Consider the following 13,715-nt stretch of genomic DNA (forward strand, 5'->3'; position numbering starts at 1 on the left):
TTTCCCATAAGCAAAAATGGCTCTTATTTATTTTCAGAATAAACAGGTAAGCACCGTCATTGTTCCCGGTGTCAAACAAAATAGACCACAAAATGCGACCTTCGTGTTAAGTTTGAGCGCGAACGGAGCAGTGGTTCACCCAGGAACAATTTGTGAAGTGTTCCCTTTATCGATGTAACACCCTGTATTTGGAGGTTGAGGCCTCTTGCTCCGTGGTTAAAGCTAAAGAAGCGATGAATCTACTTACGACATTCATAGAGCGCTCGTAGCTACATTCATCATGGACGAGCTGCGACATCTACCGTTCGTTTACTTACCGACGTCAAGGAAGCCGCGCTGCTGGCGCCCACGCCACCCGCCAGGTAGCAGGCGCGCTGCACGTGCGATTGAACAAGAGCTAATGAGCGGCTGTCACCGTCGCTTCGACGCCTTTATTTGCAGTTCGGTCAATGTCCCTTCACGCTCGGGCAAGCAATGTGCGCGTACACCCTTGTTCGTTGACGGAGTGTGGAACACACCACAAGAGTTCAAAAACACCCCCATCGAGGGGCACACCGACGAGTGCTATGTCGAAGGCGGTCCAAGCTGCGTCCGTGTGGCCCTTGCCTACGCTGCCATCGCCTTGAAAATGAACGACACGTGGAACAGGTGCAAGGCTCCAGTGACCAGCCCCATAGCCTGGAAGTACACAACAAAAATGGCGGGTTTTGTGAACTCTGTACGCTCAGCAGCACCAGTGTCACAGCTAGAAATAATCTTCAAGGCAACACGCAGAATACCATATATGGGTGCACCCAGGTAGCGCACAAGAGCCTACAGGCGTACGTCTGCTATCACGATTACTCATTCCATTTCATTTTATTTATTTCATCCTTGAAGGCCCGAGTGCATTACATAAGGGAGGGCAACTGGCTAGGTACAGTGCAATGTTCAATATAACACACAAAAAAAAAGCAAAAGAAAACAAACAGAAACCAGTATCCAATCGATGTAGACAGTAAAAACAACGAAAAACGGGAATGTTGCCCGCAAAATATAACAAAATTACATAAGAATTACAAATATAAGGTACGTACAAATCTAAAATTCTTGACAGAAAAACATCAGGTTGTCAAATTATCACAAACAAGCAGGTGTTCGAGATTTCGGCTCACGTTAAAGATCCCTATGTGGTCAAAATTAATCCGGAGCCCTCCACTCCAGCGCGCCTCATCGCCTGTCGTCTCCTAATGAAGAGACTGTGGCGCGACGGCCCTAACTAGGGCTGTTTAGAGAATACAGATCTCTCTCTCTCTCTCTCTCTCTCTCTCTCTCTCTCTCTCTCTCTCTCTCTCTCTCTCTCTCTCTCTCTCTCTCATCCCCTGTGTAGCTCGGCGTGTTAAACTTGATAAATAAATAAATAATAATAAAAACAGGCAGGTTGCTCAGACAAGTGGTCGGTGAGCTTAGAGCGGAACGATTCGCGGTCGGTGCATGACGCGCAGTGTTCCCCGGTAGAGCATTCCACAGGACTGTTGCGTGGGGAAAAATGAAAAATGAAGTGTTAAATGCTGATGTCTTGCCGGTGATACGAGCAATGGGTCTGCTCTGATTAATGCGTGCTGAAGTTCAGTGCGCTGGTTGCAGCAAGGGATGCCGTGAGCGGGGATGTTAGCAGTAGCTGTGAAAAAGGCACAGCCGGGCGACAGTTCGGCAGGATTTAAGCGTTGGAAGGGAGAGAGTGTGTTTTATTGCAGTGACGCTGGTTCTGTGGGAGTGTTGCGAAGATATGAAGCGAGCGGCACGTTTTTGAATGGACTCTAGTTTGGTTGTTAGGTAGGCTTGTGATGGATGCCAGATTGATGCTGCATATTTACGTTTCGGGCGTACGAAAGTGATACAAGCTAGTTTTTTAACACGAAATTGTTTTATGCCGGGGTCCACCACGATCTCACTGACGCCGTATCCATCACGGAAATGACATCGCCAGAAATACTTCAATTGACGCGGCTGCGCCGGTATTCGAGCCACGAACTCTTTCGCCGCAACGACAGGTAGGAAACGCGCTCCTAATTGCGCCATGAACAGCCGCGTAAATAGGACGACAAACGCGCCTTATATCATTCCCTTCATATGGTGTTGCCGTCCAGGAGAGGCGAAACGAAGTAGTGCATCATGACGTTATTGAGCGTCGACCGTTGGCGTCTCGATGCCAGCGCCTACGTGCACGGGGGACGTGCAGCGCATAGAGTTTCGCACTAGGTGATATTGAGAAACTCCATGGTGCATCGTAAGCTGTGGCGGAGCCGGCAACGACGCCGACTTGCGAATGTCGCGGTCGTGACAGGGTCCGCTGCTCCTTTCGCTGCAGTGGACCGTGTGTTCACCAAACGATTCGCTGACAACCCATTTGGTTTCGTTCGCACGGACGGTTTGCGAGCGCCTGTGGTTTCAGTCGGATTTACGCAATGCTCCGGCACGTGCGATCCATTGCCTAACGTTGATCCGCATAACGGTGTCATACCGACGAAATATAAATAGCGATGTGCAAGTTCATATCGATACACAATAAACATTCAACTGCTCCTGTGAAGGCACATTTCACTTTCGTGTTTTACCGGTTCCTGTGGAAGAGGGATCGACCACATTTTTTAGCTTCTTACTTCAGTGGATGCGCACTTGAGCTTGCGTCGAGGGTAGCCAAGAGATCTCGATGCTGCAGAGAAGATTGTATCGATATGGGTCCTCCAGGATATATCGATGACGTCAAGTGAACCCCGAGATATTTGTAAGATGATACCGAGGCGATGGGAGGGGCATTAATGGAATAAGGGTAGGGCACTGCTGTACGTTTACGACTGAAGGATAATGGTTTGTACTTAGCTATGTTTAGTGGTATGAGCCATTTATCGCACCATGCAGCAATGGAGTCGAGGTCGCTTTGAAGATTTGAAACATCGTCGGAGTTGTTTATAACGGTGTAGATGACGCAATGATCAGAGAAAAAGTCACGGCGTTAGTGGGATTTTATGCAAACGGGCAAATCATTACCGCAGATGAGAAAGAGGAGGGGCGATAGACCAGCGAAAGAAACGGCTTGTAAACATCTCCGACAATTGGACAGAGCATTAGGGTGGCTCCACGGAGGTTTTAAAGCGCCTATAATGTTCAGCGGCTATCGCCATTTAGGGCAAGTTATTTACCTTGTTCAAAAGGTCTTCAAAAGTACGCTCTAGAAATTGAATATGCAGGAGCCTTATGGATGGGCCAATCTGAATTTTCAGCACCTACTGTACAACGTTATGAATAAATAAATAAATAAATAAATAAATAAATAAATAAATAAATAAATAAATAAATAAATAAATAAATAAATAAATAAATAAATAAATAAATAAATAAATAAATAAATAAATAAATAAATAAATAAATAAATAAATAAATAAATAAATAAATAAATAAATAAATAAATAAATAAATAAATAAATAAATAAATAAATAAATAAATAAATAAATAAATAAATAAATAAATAAATAAATAAATAAATAAATAAATAAATAAATAAATAAATAAATAAATAAATAAATAAATAAATAAATATGCGGGTGCTAGGTTACACCTAGGTAAGCCATTTCTCTGTTTCCGCAGCGCAAGGGGAGGGGGCGGCGGGTTGATTCAAAAAGATTCTATCGCTTTTTAGTACATGCGAAGCTTCAACCTCCTCACGCCTGGTCTCGTTCTAGTCAGCTAACAAAATATCTGCAACATCAAAGCATGACCACACCCACATTTGCAGCAATGCTTAGTCAAGTAGGAGAGTGCGTGGCTTCCCGTTTCACCCCTGTGCTGACAAAGCATACGCACCGCCCGTCTTGTGTAGCCGTCTTGTCCCCCTCACTCCTAACGGCCTTCTTTGCAAGGCTCTTTCGTTTAACTGACGTTTTCTTTCAAGGTGTTTAGTAAGAGCTTAAGCATTGTGCATTGTAAGTAAGCAATGGAAGTACACGTCGCTTGTATGCTAGCATTTTGTTTGTGAAAGGGGCAACCTATTGTTCATTACGTGAGAATGCTTTTTCGAGGTTTTCAATCCGATACTGATTCTACGCTTTTTTTTATCGTACTTGGAATCAGCACTGACAACTATTAAGTGTATTCGTTCACTCGATCGTTCCATAAATTCATTCCCCAGGCTGATGGGCTGGCTGACTGCTTGAAAGCTGAAGTTTACTTTCAATTTATTTATATTTATCTTTAAACAGTTGAAACTGAGCTTTCTCAGTACAGGTCCTGGGTGATCATTTAAAGTTCCTCTCCAAGCACGCAGTACGAGACGACGTCATCCTAAAATCTTAAGTGGCTTGAATATTCCCCACTTCACAGTATTCCCAACATCTCCCCGATTAAGCTTCCTAAACACACCCTCAAGAGAGGATGAAAGTCATTTCAGAGAGATCGTGTGCCCTTGTCTGGCGCTTTCCTCAATTTACCTCTCACCCCAATTTCGATGCATTAACGTCTCCGAACATTCTTTGTTTACGCTCACCAAAATTCCCATGTAAGCCTCCTCAGCTCTCCGGTATATTATTGCTTTCACGGCTGTGGCGGTTTCCATAACATGCAACTATCTTTTCCTAATTTATAAAGGCACCGTGCACAACATTCTGCGAATTAATTCTTTACGTGGTTGATGGTATGAATGTGGTACAGGTGCCGTCAGAAGTAATTGGAACACGGGAGCTGTGGCCGAACCGTGTTGGAGCGCCGTGTAGCTCCACCGGCGGTAAACGAAAGGAGGAAAACACTCATACGCGCCTGCCGATGGCGATAACCACGCGATAACCCATCTATATCTCTCAAACCACTTCTTTTAAGCTGGCTTCGAGCATTTCTCGCAGCGTACGGGCACGGCCGCTGGATGAAGGGCGCACTGCGGTCTCATCCAGCGGCCGTGGTACGGGTCTCGGGGATGACGCTAATTACATACACACCTAAATATATTTGAAAGAAAAACTGACACTGCAGATTCCTGTGACAGCGCGCCGGTTCTCCGGCAGCTCGCGTGCGCTGGAAGTGTGCCAGAGCATCGCCTCCTGTATTTTTTTCAATTGAAAACGCATCAGCGCCGAGCGGCCAGTCCAGCCCTTGCCTTCTACTCCGGCCACTCTCCCCCCAACTGCTTGCCTTCTCAGTGCTTTACTCCCGTGACCGGTTAATCTTGGGACGACGATTGGTGGAAAGTGGCAACGTAGGCAAAAACGTGCTCGGCCGCGGCGTCGAATTTCCTATTGCTGGCCAGAGCGCCGCTACTTCACCGATGGCCTCCGCGATCGGCTGCCGGCGACTGCGCCGCCGGCAGGAGTCCATGCTTCAACCATAGAGTTTCTTACAATATACACTAAAGAGGAATCTGGCGCTAGCGTCTATGCGGCTCACATCAAGGCCGTGTGTGTCGTCATGGGCCGCCATTACATCATGCACTCGCCTTAGTTTCATCATTGGCTTGGATTGAAGCGTTTTCGTGGTCGCAAATTTAAACAAAGTGCCACAAAACCGCGAAGAATATTGTGCAATTATCTAAGCGTAAAATGGAACAGGTTGTTTTAAGACTAAGTAAAAAGGAAGTAAAGCGTATTTTTGCCGGAAAGGTTGTGCCTGCTATTATGCAGGCCAAGGTGGTAGCTACGAACAATGTTAATATTAAGGGGGGGGGGGACTCATTAGAGATTCTTATTTTATTAATTTTACCATTTCTTCAAATAATAAGTTGTTTGAAGAGTCTGGAAAGTTTTCTGAGTGTGCCTATGAAAACGTCGCCTTCGTGGTGAACCGGTGCACGTACCGTCAGCTACAGTTTAACAAGAAAAACGAAAACGTGGCGTTAAACAGTCGTGGACGATGACAATATAGGACGGATACAGGCGCCCGTATCTGTCGTATCTTGCCTTCGTCGAAGTACGTTTTTTTTTTTTTTTGTCAGCTAGAGATTTCGCGGCGGCATATTACCCGCTCAGCCATCCGTCCTTCGACCTTCGACTGCGGCATGGCCAACGTCAGATACGATCACGCACTGCGTGCTGTTTCACCGAACACGGCTACCGCAGAACAGGGAGGATTTCGGCGTTTCGGCGACCTCGTAGCTCGTAGACGTGTTAATGAATAGTGAATGAAGCAAATCCCAAAAACCGCTTAAGAATCCAATTGTCATACCAAGCTCCAGCCAAGAGTGGCCCCGGGGCCTTCCCATAAACCCGCATGACGACATGGATTACGAGGCACAGTTTCCTCTCTAGTACACTCACTAAGAAACTCTATGACTTCAGCGGTCTCGAGCATCGGTTGCCTTGGCAACCAGGCACAAGCCGCTCTCGAATTTAGTTACGCTCTGGGACACGACCGGGGATCTCGGTTAATCTCGGGGCCCCAGCTTACGACATGTGGCGAACCAGGCGTCCCACTCACTCCCATTGTGAAGCGGGCGACGCGTTTGGCATTGAAAGAGTACAAAAGGCAATGGCCAAAGACTCTGCCAGGTGCGTCACAGCTATCAGCGCCACCACCGAGACCAATATGCTGCGAACAATGTTCGAATCCAGCTTAAAAGAAGTGGCTGTCGCCGTTGGCAGGCGCGCATGCGTATTCTCGTCCTTTTGTTTACCGCCGGTGCAGCTTAGACGGCGCTCCTATGCGGTTCGGCCACAGCTCCCGTTCCAATTACTTCTGACGGCACCTGTACATTGTCGAATAACCTTTCTTAAAGGCACCATGCGTAAATAGAAAATGCAAGTTTGTTACATTAAAAAGGCTGCTTGGTCCAACAGTGATACAAATTGCATAACAAACTTCAAACAAATAATCGAGATATTAAAGAAAAGATAAGGCGCACTGGCGACTCTCCAGCCCCTTTCCGGCGATATTTCCATGGCACCACAGAATCTTGTTTGTGCCATTGTCGGAGGCCGACCTCCGCCAAAAAACGTGACTGGGCGACTGTAGTGGGGTCTCTACTTCCGTTTTATCATATCACTTGAATGCGAACGTGCAGTAAAAATACTGATAAAAATGTTTTTAGTGCTGCCCCGTAGTACATCACACCTACCCATACTACGGCGCAAAATCTGAGTTTATCAACATTTCTTTCGTTTTTTAACACGAAATCGTTTTATTCCCGGACACACGAAGATTTCGCTGACGTCATATCCGTCACGGAAGGGACACCAGTACAACGAAGCAAGCGGCCTGTAAAGGGTGCACCCGTGCACATTGGGTCTTCTTGCGGGGAAACAACCTTTAGGGCGAAAGAGTACGTTATACTTAGGGTTGTGGTTTATATTTTAACACGAAAGTGTTTTATGCCGCCATACCCCAAGATTTCACTGACGTCATATCCGTAACGGAAATGACGCCAGTACACCTTTGCCGAAGCGACCCAGCCGCAGGACGTCGTTCACCTAGCACACCCACAAGGCAGCCGCCGACCCGCCAATCATGCTCAGCTGCACATTTCGCTGCACATTTCACTTTCGTGTTTTACCGATTCCTATGACAGAAGAATCAACCAGTTTTTTTTTCGGTTAAAAAGCGTATTTCGTGGCTGGAATGAAGTTGAGTGAACTACCGAAAGCTAGTTATTTGCAATAGAATAGATAGAATTATTGCGTCTCTCATGCAGTCTATTATTTCATCGACGAACAACTTGCGAACCACGGAGAATATAGCTGAGGCTGCCCGTAAATGTTAAGCTCCTTGGCATCTCCGTTCTTGTGGAAAAGAATTTTGTTTGCGTTTTCGCAAGCAAGTGGTACTCGCTGTTTCCATCGACTCTTGTGCAACAATTAAAGTGCTGAATATTCATGTTTAACTTACACCAGCTGCGTTCAGAAGGTCGACGTTGATCTTTCCGTAGGCTGCATGCTGCTGCTCAGTCAGCTCGCCCGTCCAGCGGGCGATGAGGACCAGGTGTGCAATGGAGACGACTATGAACAGTAGGGACCCGATGACGTGGAACGTGAGGAACTGCGAATCACATGCGCAAGGATGAGTAACACAAAAAAAAGCCTCAAGGCCAACCTTCATGCAGGTAGAAAATTATAACCCCTTCCCTACGGAAACGGAGGTGCACGCGAAGCTTGACCTCAGTGAAAGCGAAAATGACCAAAATCGTAACGCAATGACCGTAGAACGAAAACGAAAACAATTGTGCCAAAATCAAAACACCATGGCCGAAATTAAAACGCAAAGCCATTGCTCGATCAAAACGAAACCCTTTCATTTCTCTGAGCTTTACCCGAACGCAAATGTGTGGTATACGTTATTGTCAAACTTCTGTGATTATCTGGAACGTTTGCATTGTTAAATGGCTGCCTCGCTGCCTGCTCTTCTGCGGAGCAAACCAAGCGTGGCCCACCCATGCCGCGCTAGAAAATGGACTCCCCGACCAAAGCGAGCGACCGCACCTGCGATGTGGGGTGATTCGAGCGACGACGCTGACTGGATCCCTTTGTGGCGTGATGTAGTGCGACCCTGCGCGCGCGGCCGCGACAGCTGCGAAGGGCGAGCGAGGGCTGCGCCCGAGAAGGGAGTCCCCGGGAGGGTTTCAGTCTATACCTCAATTTATAGGTTCTAACGGGGGCACAGTCAACACTTCATCCCTGCTTAATTTCACCGAGTGGGTACACGGCAAACACTTCAGGGGAATCATCATCATCATCGTCGTCGTCGTCGTCGTCGTCATCAGCGCAGCAGCAGCACGTGGATAAAGTGGGTTATGCCAAAGGCGTTTCGGTGTGCCCCGCGTACCGACGGCGCAAGTCAGGTATTTTAAGCTTCGCTTCAAAATTGGTCGCGCATGTGCTTGCTTGGAAGCTTATGTCATCGAAAGACGAGTCTTCAGCCGCCCCTGCCTCGTAACTCCCCCTCCCGTCTCCCCACCCATCAAGCTGTTCCCCCCTTTCCCTCTTACCTAAATGGAGCAATCGTAGTTTGTTCGATTCGGTTCAATATTCCCGGCTTCGCATAGCTCGCGCGAAGGCAGGAGCAATGCGAAGGCGAGCAAACTCTGTTCTTGTTTTCTTTCGTTGTTCTCCTTTTATTTCCGTTGTTCCCCAAAACAGTTCGAGGAGAAACTTTTTAGTATTTATTTCACGGCAACAAATCGGACGTGGTGGCAACTAAGTCGAGGGTAAAGAGATGGACGAAAAGGCGGTTCCGGAGAAAATGTGCTTGGCGGCTGCACTTCACTTGCACGCAGCTGTGCACAGAGAGCAGCTTAGAACCAGCGCCTAGCGTTGGGGACGTTGTGGTATACACGTAGGCAGCCGCAGCGCTGCACGTGATGCGGAGGTCCGTGTCGCTATGCCGTTGGGGGGCCTCGATGTCATAACGCTCCACCAGAACACCGTCGCGACGCCTTCAAAACACCCTGCCACGTAGATGCTCCCTTTGAGGAGCACGGCCAGGAAGGTGCGCCTCGGGAAGGCCATACTAGGGAGCTAGACCACTGGCCCTTGCGTACGTCCAGTCTCTCGGCAGTGCCGAGCCGAGTGTCGCCGTCAAAGCCGCCCATGACGTAGGCATCGCCACTGTTAACGACTGCTTTAAAACCACTGCGGGGCTAGACATACGCGTTACTCGGATCCACGCGTCGGCTGACGGGTCGTAGTATTCCACGGTATCCAGTACATCGAGACCCCTGAACCCGCCCATGATGTAGATGCGGCCGGAAGCTGATACGGCACTGGCATCACTGCGGAAATCATGCGTGGGCGCCACGAATGGTTGCGCGCGGCGTCATACCTTTCATAGGGCGACGTGCGGCCTTCACCGTCGAATCCGCCCATGGCGTATATGTGCCCTCGGGGCAACGCTACGCTGACGTAGCAGCGATCCGTGTGCATGCTGGACTTCGCGATCCACTTGTGCTCCTGGACGTCGAGGCAAAAGACCGAGTGATGGCAACGCGTGCCTCAAATAGATGAGTAGCCGATGAAATAGATGAGTCCGTCCAGCATAGTCACACCGTGGTACGCCCTCGGCGGCGTGTGTTGGTTGGGGTGAAACACCCAGCGATGCGAACGGCAGTTGTAAGTAAACAGGCTGTTGGATTCGCCGCGAGTCCAGCCGCCGAACATGAAAATGACGTTTTTAGGAACACGGGGTTGGAGCCAGCGCCGATCGACGAGGTACGGCCAAAATCCCCAGTCTCCGTTGTCTAATGCCTCATTGTCCAGCGTCTGTTTTATGAAGTTCAGGACTTCGAGGGCCTTCTTGTCAGCGCGTACCAGCGGCTCGGCCTCCACTTTCTGCATGTCCGCGTTGCTGCCGAACAAGAACCTGACAAGGGGCAAAAGTCGAGACAAGAACCCTCGTCTGGCCTCGGCGTCCCCGGCGGCACTTGAGAATCGCGCCGAAGGAGCCCTCGACTTCGCTAGTTACATGGAGTTCGTCGTCGTGGAGCACAGTCCACAGCTCCTCGAACGCCAGCGAGTGGAACTGTGGGCTTGTGGTCCACACCATTTTGAAGTTTCCCACTATAAAACGGAATGCCTCATTGCTCAGCTGCTAGTAGCCTTTGCGCACGGCCAGCTAGTAGGTACCTACGCAGTTGCCCGCTTCCAGGCTCTCTCCTAGCAGCTTGAGGCAGTGTTTTCGCACCGCTGAGATGTCGACCGCGTCTGCGAGCTCCAGAACCTCGACAACGTTATGTGTAGTAACGTGCTCGTGGAGCGGGACGTGGTATGTGAGGTCGACGACGAGGTTCAGCATTTCTGCACTCGGGTCACTCATTAAAACCTCGGTGTTGGGAGGCCACTTGACTTCATTTAACAGCTGACCCTGCTCGTCGCCTACAGTGGCGTCCGGTGCGTCACATACACGGGTGAAGAGTGCGCAGAGCAGCCCCGGCGAGAACGAAGCGGTGGGCCAAAATAGTACCGCCATCTGGGGTCCTGAACTTGACGTCGCAGTACTGGCCGGCTTGCCTAAGGGCCCTCAGCTTGGGCTTGGAGCGAGCCACGGTCCCTGGTGAGTATGTGGACTGGCGGCCGCCGTCGCTGAAGAGCTACTGGACAGACGCGGTCGCGGCGGCGCTGTTGTTGCATGTGCCCTGTCCCTCGACGACATCCTCGGTGGCCTTCATAGTGCGTGGGCTCCAAGAAGGCACGTCCATGCTGGTGGGGAGCCGAGCAAGCAGCGCCGATCATTCCAATCGGCAGCTTTCGCAAGACACCGCAGTGTGGCAACCAATGGCAACACCGACCCCAGCGCACACGATGCCCGGGGCACGAGATGGCCGTCACTAGGCGCATAAAATGCTATCTGCTCTTCTTCAGTTTATGGCTGTAGAAAGCTGAGCGTCCTCGGCACGCTTAGTGGCCTTAGCCAAAAAAAAAAAAAAAAAAGAACTGGCAAAAACTCCGAGCGAGAAAATGGCGAGCGCTTGTGAGCGTGTGCCTCGCGGCGACCGCCGAGACCCCGCTCGCGCGGTGGCTTTAGCAAAAAAAAAAAAAAAGCTCCTGCGCGGTTGTCAAGCGGTACCGCGCATGTAAAAAAAAACTGCAGCGCTAATGCTAAAGGTGAAAAGACAACCCGTTTGGTGACCACGGCAACCGCGTTCTCTAGAAGCCATTATGGATACGTTAAGTCTCCTGCCACGCGCGTGGCACGAGCCACGCCCCCCCCCCCGCAACGGCTGCTGCCACGCAGAAGTGACGTCAAGCTAAAGTAATCACGTGACTTCCTGTGACGTCACAAAACAAACTTCATATTTACGTCATTTGATCATGCCGCTTTTTTGTGTTAACGACGACGGCGGCCGGGTGTTCACGTCTTGTGTCCCGATGTTCTCCGCCCGTGTTTCGAATGGCAGGCCTGACACAGCGGCTGCCTCGCGGCGCTTTTTTCTTGTTGGGAGGTGTGCTTGTAATTATTTAGGTTGGGTATTTTTTGTGAACTTGCTGTTGCACGTCTTGGTAAGCCTAACGCATTGTTTTCTGCACGCTGCTTCGCCCCGCTTTTTACATGCTCCTAGAACTGTAGTGTTGTCGTTTAATATTTTGTAAGCTTCACGTTGTCTTGCAGTTCGCGTGCTATCGGCTTTACGCGCCTGCATTCGTTGTCTACTTGTGCCTCGCTTCTTCCATGCCAAGCCTTGTGTTCTAATTCTGGAGTGGTGGCTCAAGTATAAAACGTGGGGATCAGTATTTTCCATCGCGTCGCGCCGTGGCTAACGAGGTAGCTGTCTTTGATGACATGCCAACGCGAGCGACGTAGTGTCAGCGTGTGCATGAATCGAGTGTCGTCAGGTAGCGCACGGCATCATCGAACGCAATCCGACCTCGCATGTAGCTTCTGCAATTTTTCCCCCGGGGCAGTAGTACTATCGCCGAGAAATGTATCCTGACTATTCCGCAGAAACGATCTGTGCACGCGGCGTTGCAGTATCCGTGCAGGGAGCGCAGCTTCACTTCCGTGGGTAACTGCCCGTCCAAAGATATCTACTCACGATACCACTGAAACCATTCGCTGACTGGCTGGCTTCTTGTGCAAGGAGGCTCAAGCTCCAACTGTGCAAGCATGGGAGAAGTGCAGCCGATAAGATCGCCGTGTGAGCAAAGTTTGGAACTTCTGCTAATAGTCCTTTAAAAGTATGGTGTGCATAAGGTTAACAAGTGACAGTTCAGTTATTGTTCATCTATGCTCAGATTTGTTGCTTAGAGTACCATTGTGCTTTCAATTCAGAAATTCTTAATGAAATGATAGGCAAGGCTTAAAATTACTGCTTGGCTTTTATTTCCCTTTCCTTCGCTCCAGTACCGTTCGCCTCCTCTAACCTGGTTAGGCAACAAAACTTCCTCCTGCATCTGCTTTGAGTATGTATTTTTTATAGGCTCGTTCCTTCTTTACTCTTGTGTTAGGCTTGGTTGGAATTGAACATAACCAGCCACAATACTTTCATTCACTCTCAGCAGGAAGGGCTAATGATGATGAAAGCTTATATCGGAGGCTTTCAGTCTATGCACAAATTCCAAGTGGCTGTGACATCTATATGCCCATCCCAAGCACTCTACGGAGTTCAACTTGACACTAATGCTTGTATTCGCAACTGGTGAAGCATGCTTAAGCGTCTACTGTCCAAGCCTTTGGGGTAGTGAACAGGAAGATATTCCAATTGTGAGGGGAGGTTTCACATTCTATTGCTTTTTAACTCCGCACTGTGTAAACTGTTTTGAAAAATTGCTCAAGTGAATTTACTTAGTGGTAGGGGGCATTATAAAATGTCCCTCATTTCGTTCACAATGATGCAAGTCTCGTCAGAAGCCAGCTGCTAGAAAACACATTCACGGGTTGTGTGTTGTGTGCCCATTAGCTGTTTCTTTTTCTTCCACAAAAGGGGCACTTAAACAATCCTTTAAGCCAACAGGCTTAAAAAATAGTTTATCAAGTAAAACTTCGGGGTAATGGTTGGTGTCGAGCGTGACACTGCCCACTCGCGAGAGTACTTCTTAATACCTTGTGCAAGAACTGGAGCCAAGGCCACGTGCGTGGATGTGAATACCTGTTGGTGTTTGTGAAAGTTGCAGTACAGCTGGAAGGTGTATGGATCGTGGGTGGCTTTAACAATAAAATGACTGCTGAACGTACTTTTACTCTGGTATCAATAAACAGCATGTGAGCATTGATAAGTGTTTCACTGTTGACATTTTTGTTACACAAAATCAGGCCATGTTAAGGCCCCCAG

At 48.9% G+C, this 13,715-nt stretch overlaps 1 protein-coding gene across 1 annotated transcript in view; it reads right to left on the reverse strand.

The window, feature by feature from the left end:
• Positions 1-468: 468 nt before the first annotated feature.
• LOC144155367 (uncharacterized) overlaps positions 469-13,715 on the reverse strand; it is a 32,544-nt gene continuing 19,297 nt past the window's right edge. Inside the window, exons 4-5 of the mRNA XM_077686738.1 lie at positions 7,844-7,993; positions 469-678 (exon numbers count right to left, since the gene is read on the reverse strand). Coding sequence (XP_077542864.1) covers positions 607-678; positions 7,844-7,993 — 222 coding nt within the window. The 3' untranslated portion in view covers positions 469-606. The remainder of the gene's footprint in view (positions 679-7,843; positions 7,994-13,715) is intronic.

Source organism: Haemaphysalis longicornis, unplaced genomic scaffold, assembly GCF_048455015.1.
Source record: "Haemaphysalis longicornis isolate Haplotype H1 unplaced genomic scaffold, Haemaphysalis longicornis Haplotype H1 scaffold_1, whole genome shotgun sequence".
Lineage (NCBI taxonomy): Eukaryota > Metazoa > Arthropoda > Arachnida > Ixodida > Ixodidae > Haemaphysalis > Haemaphysalis longicornis.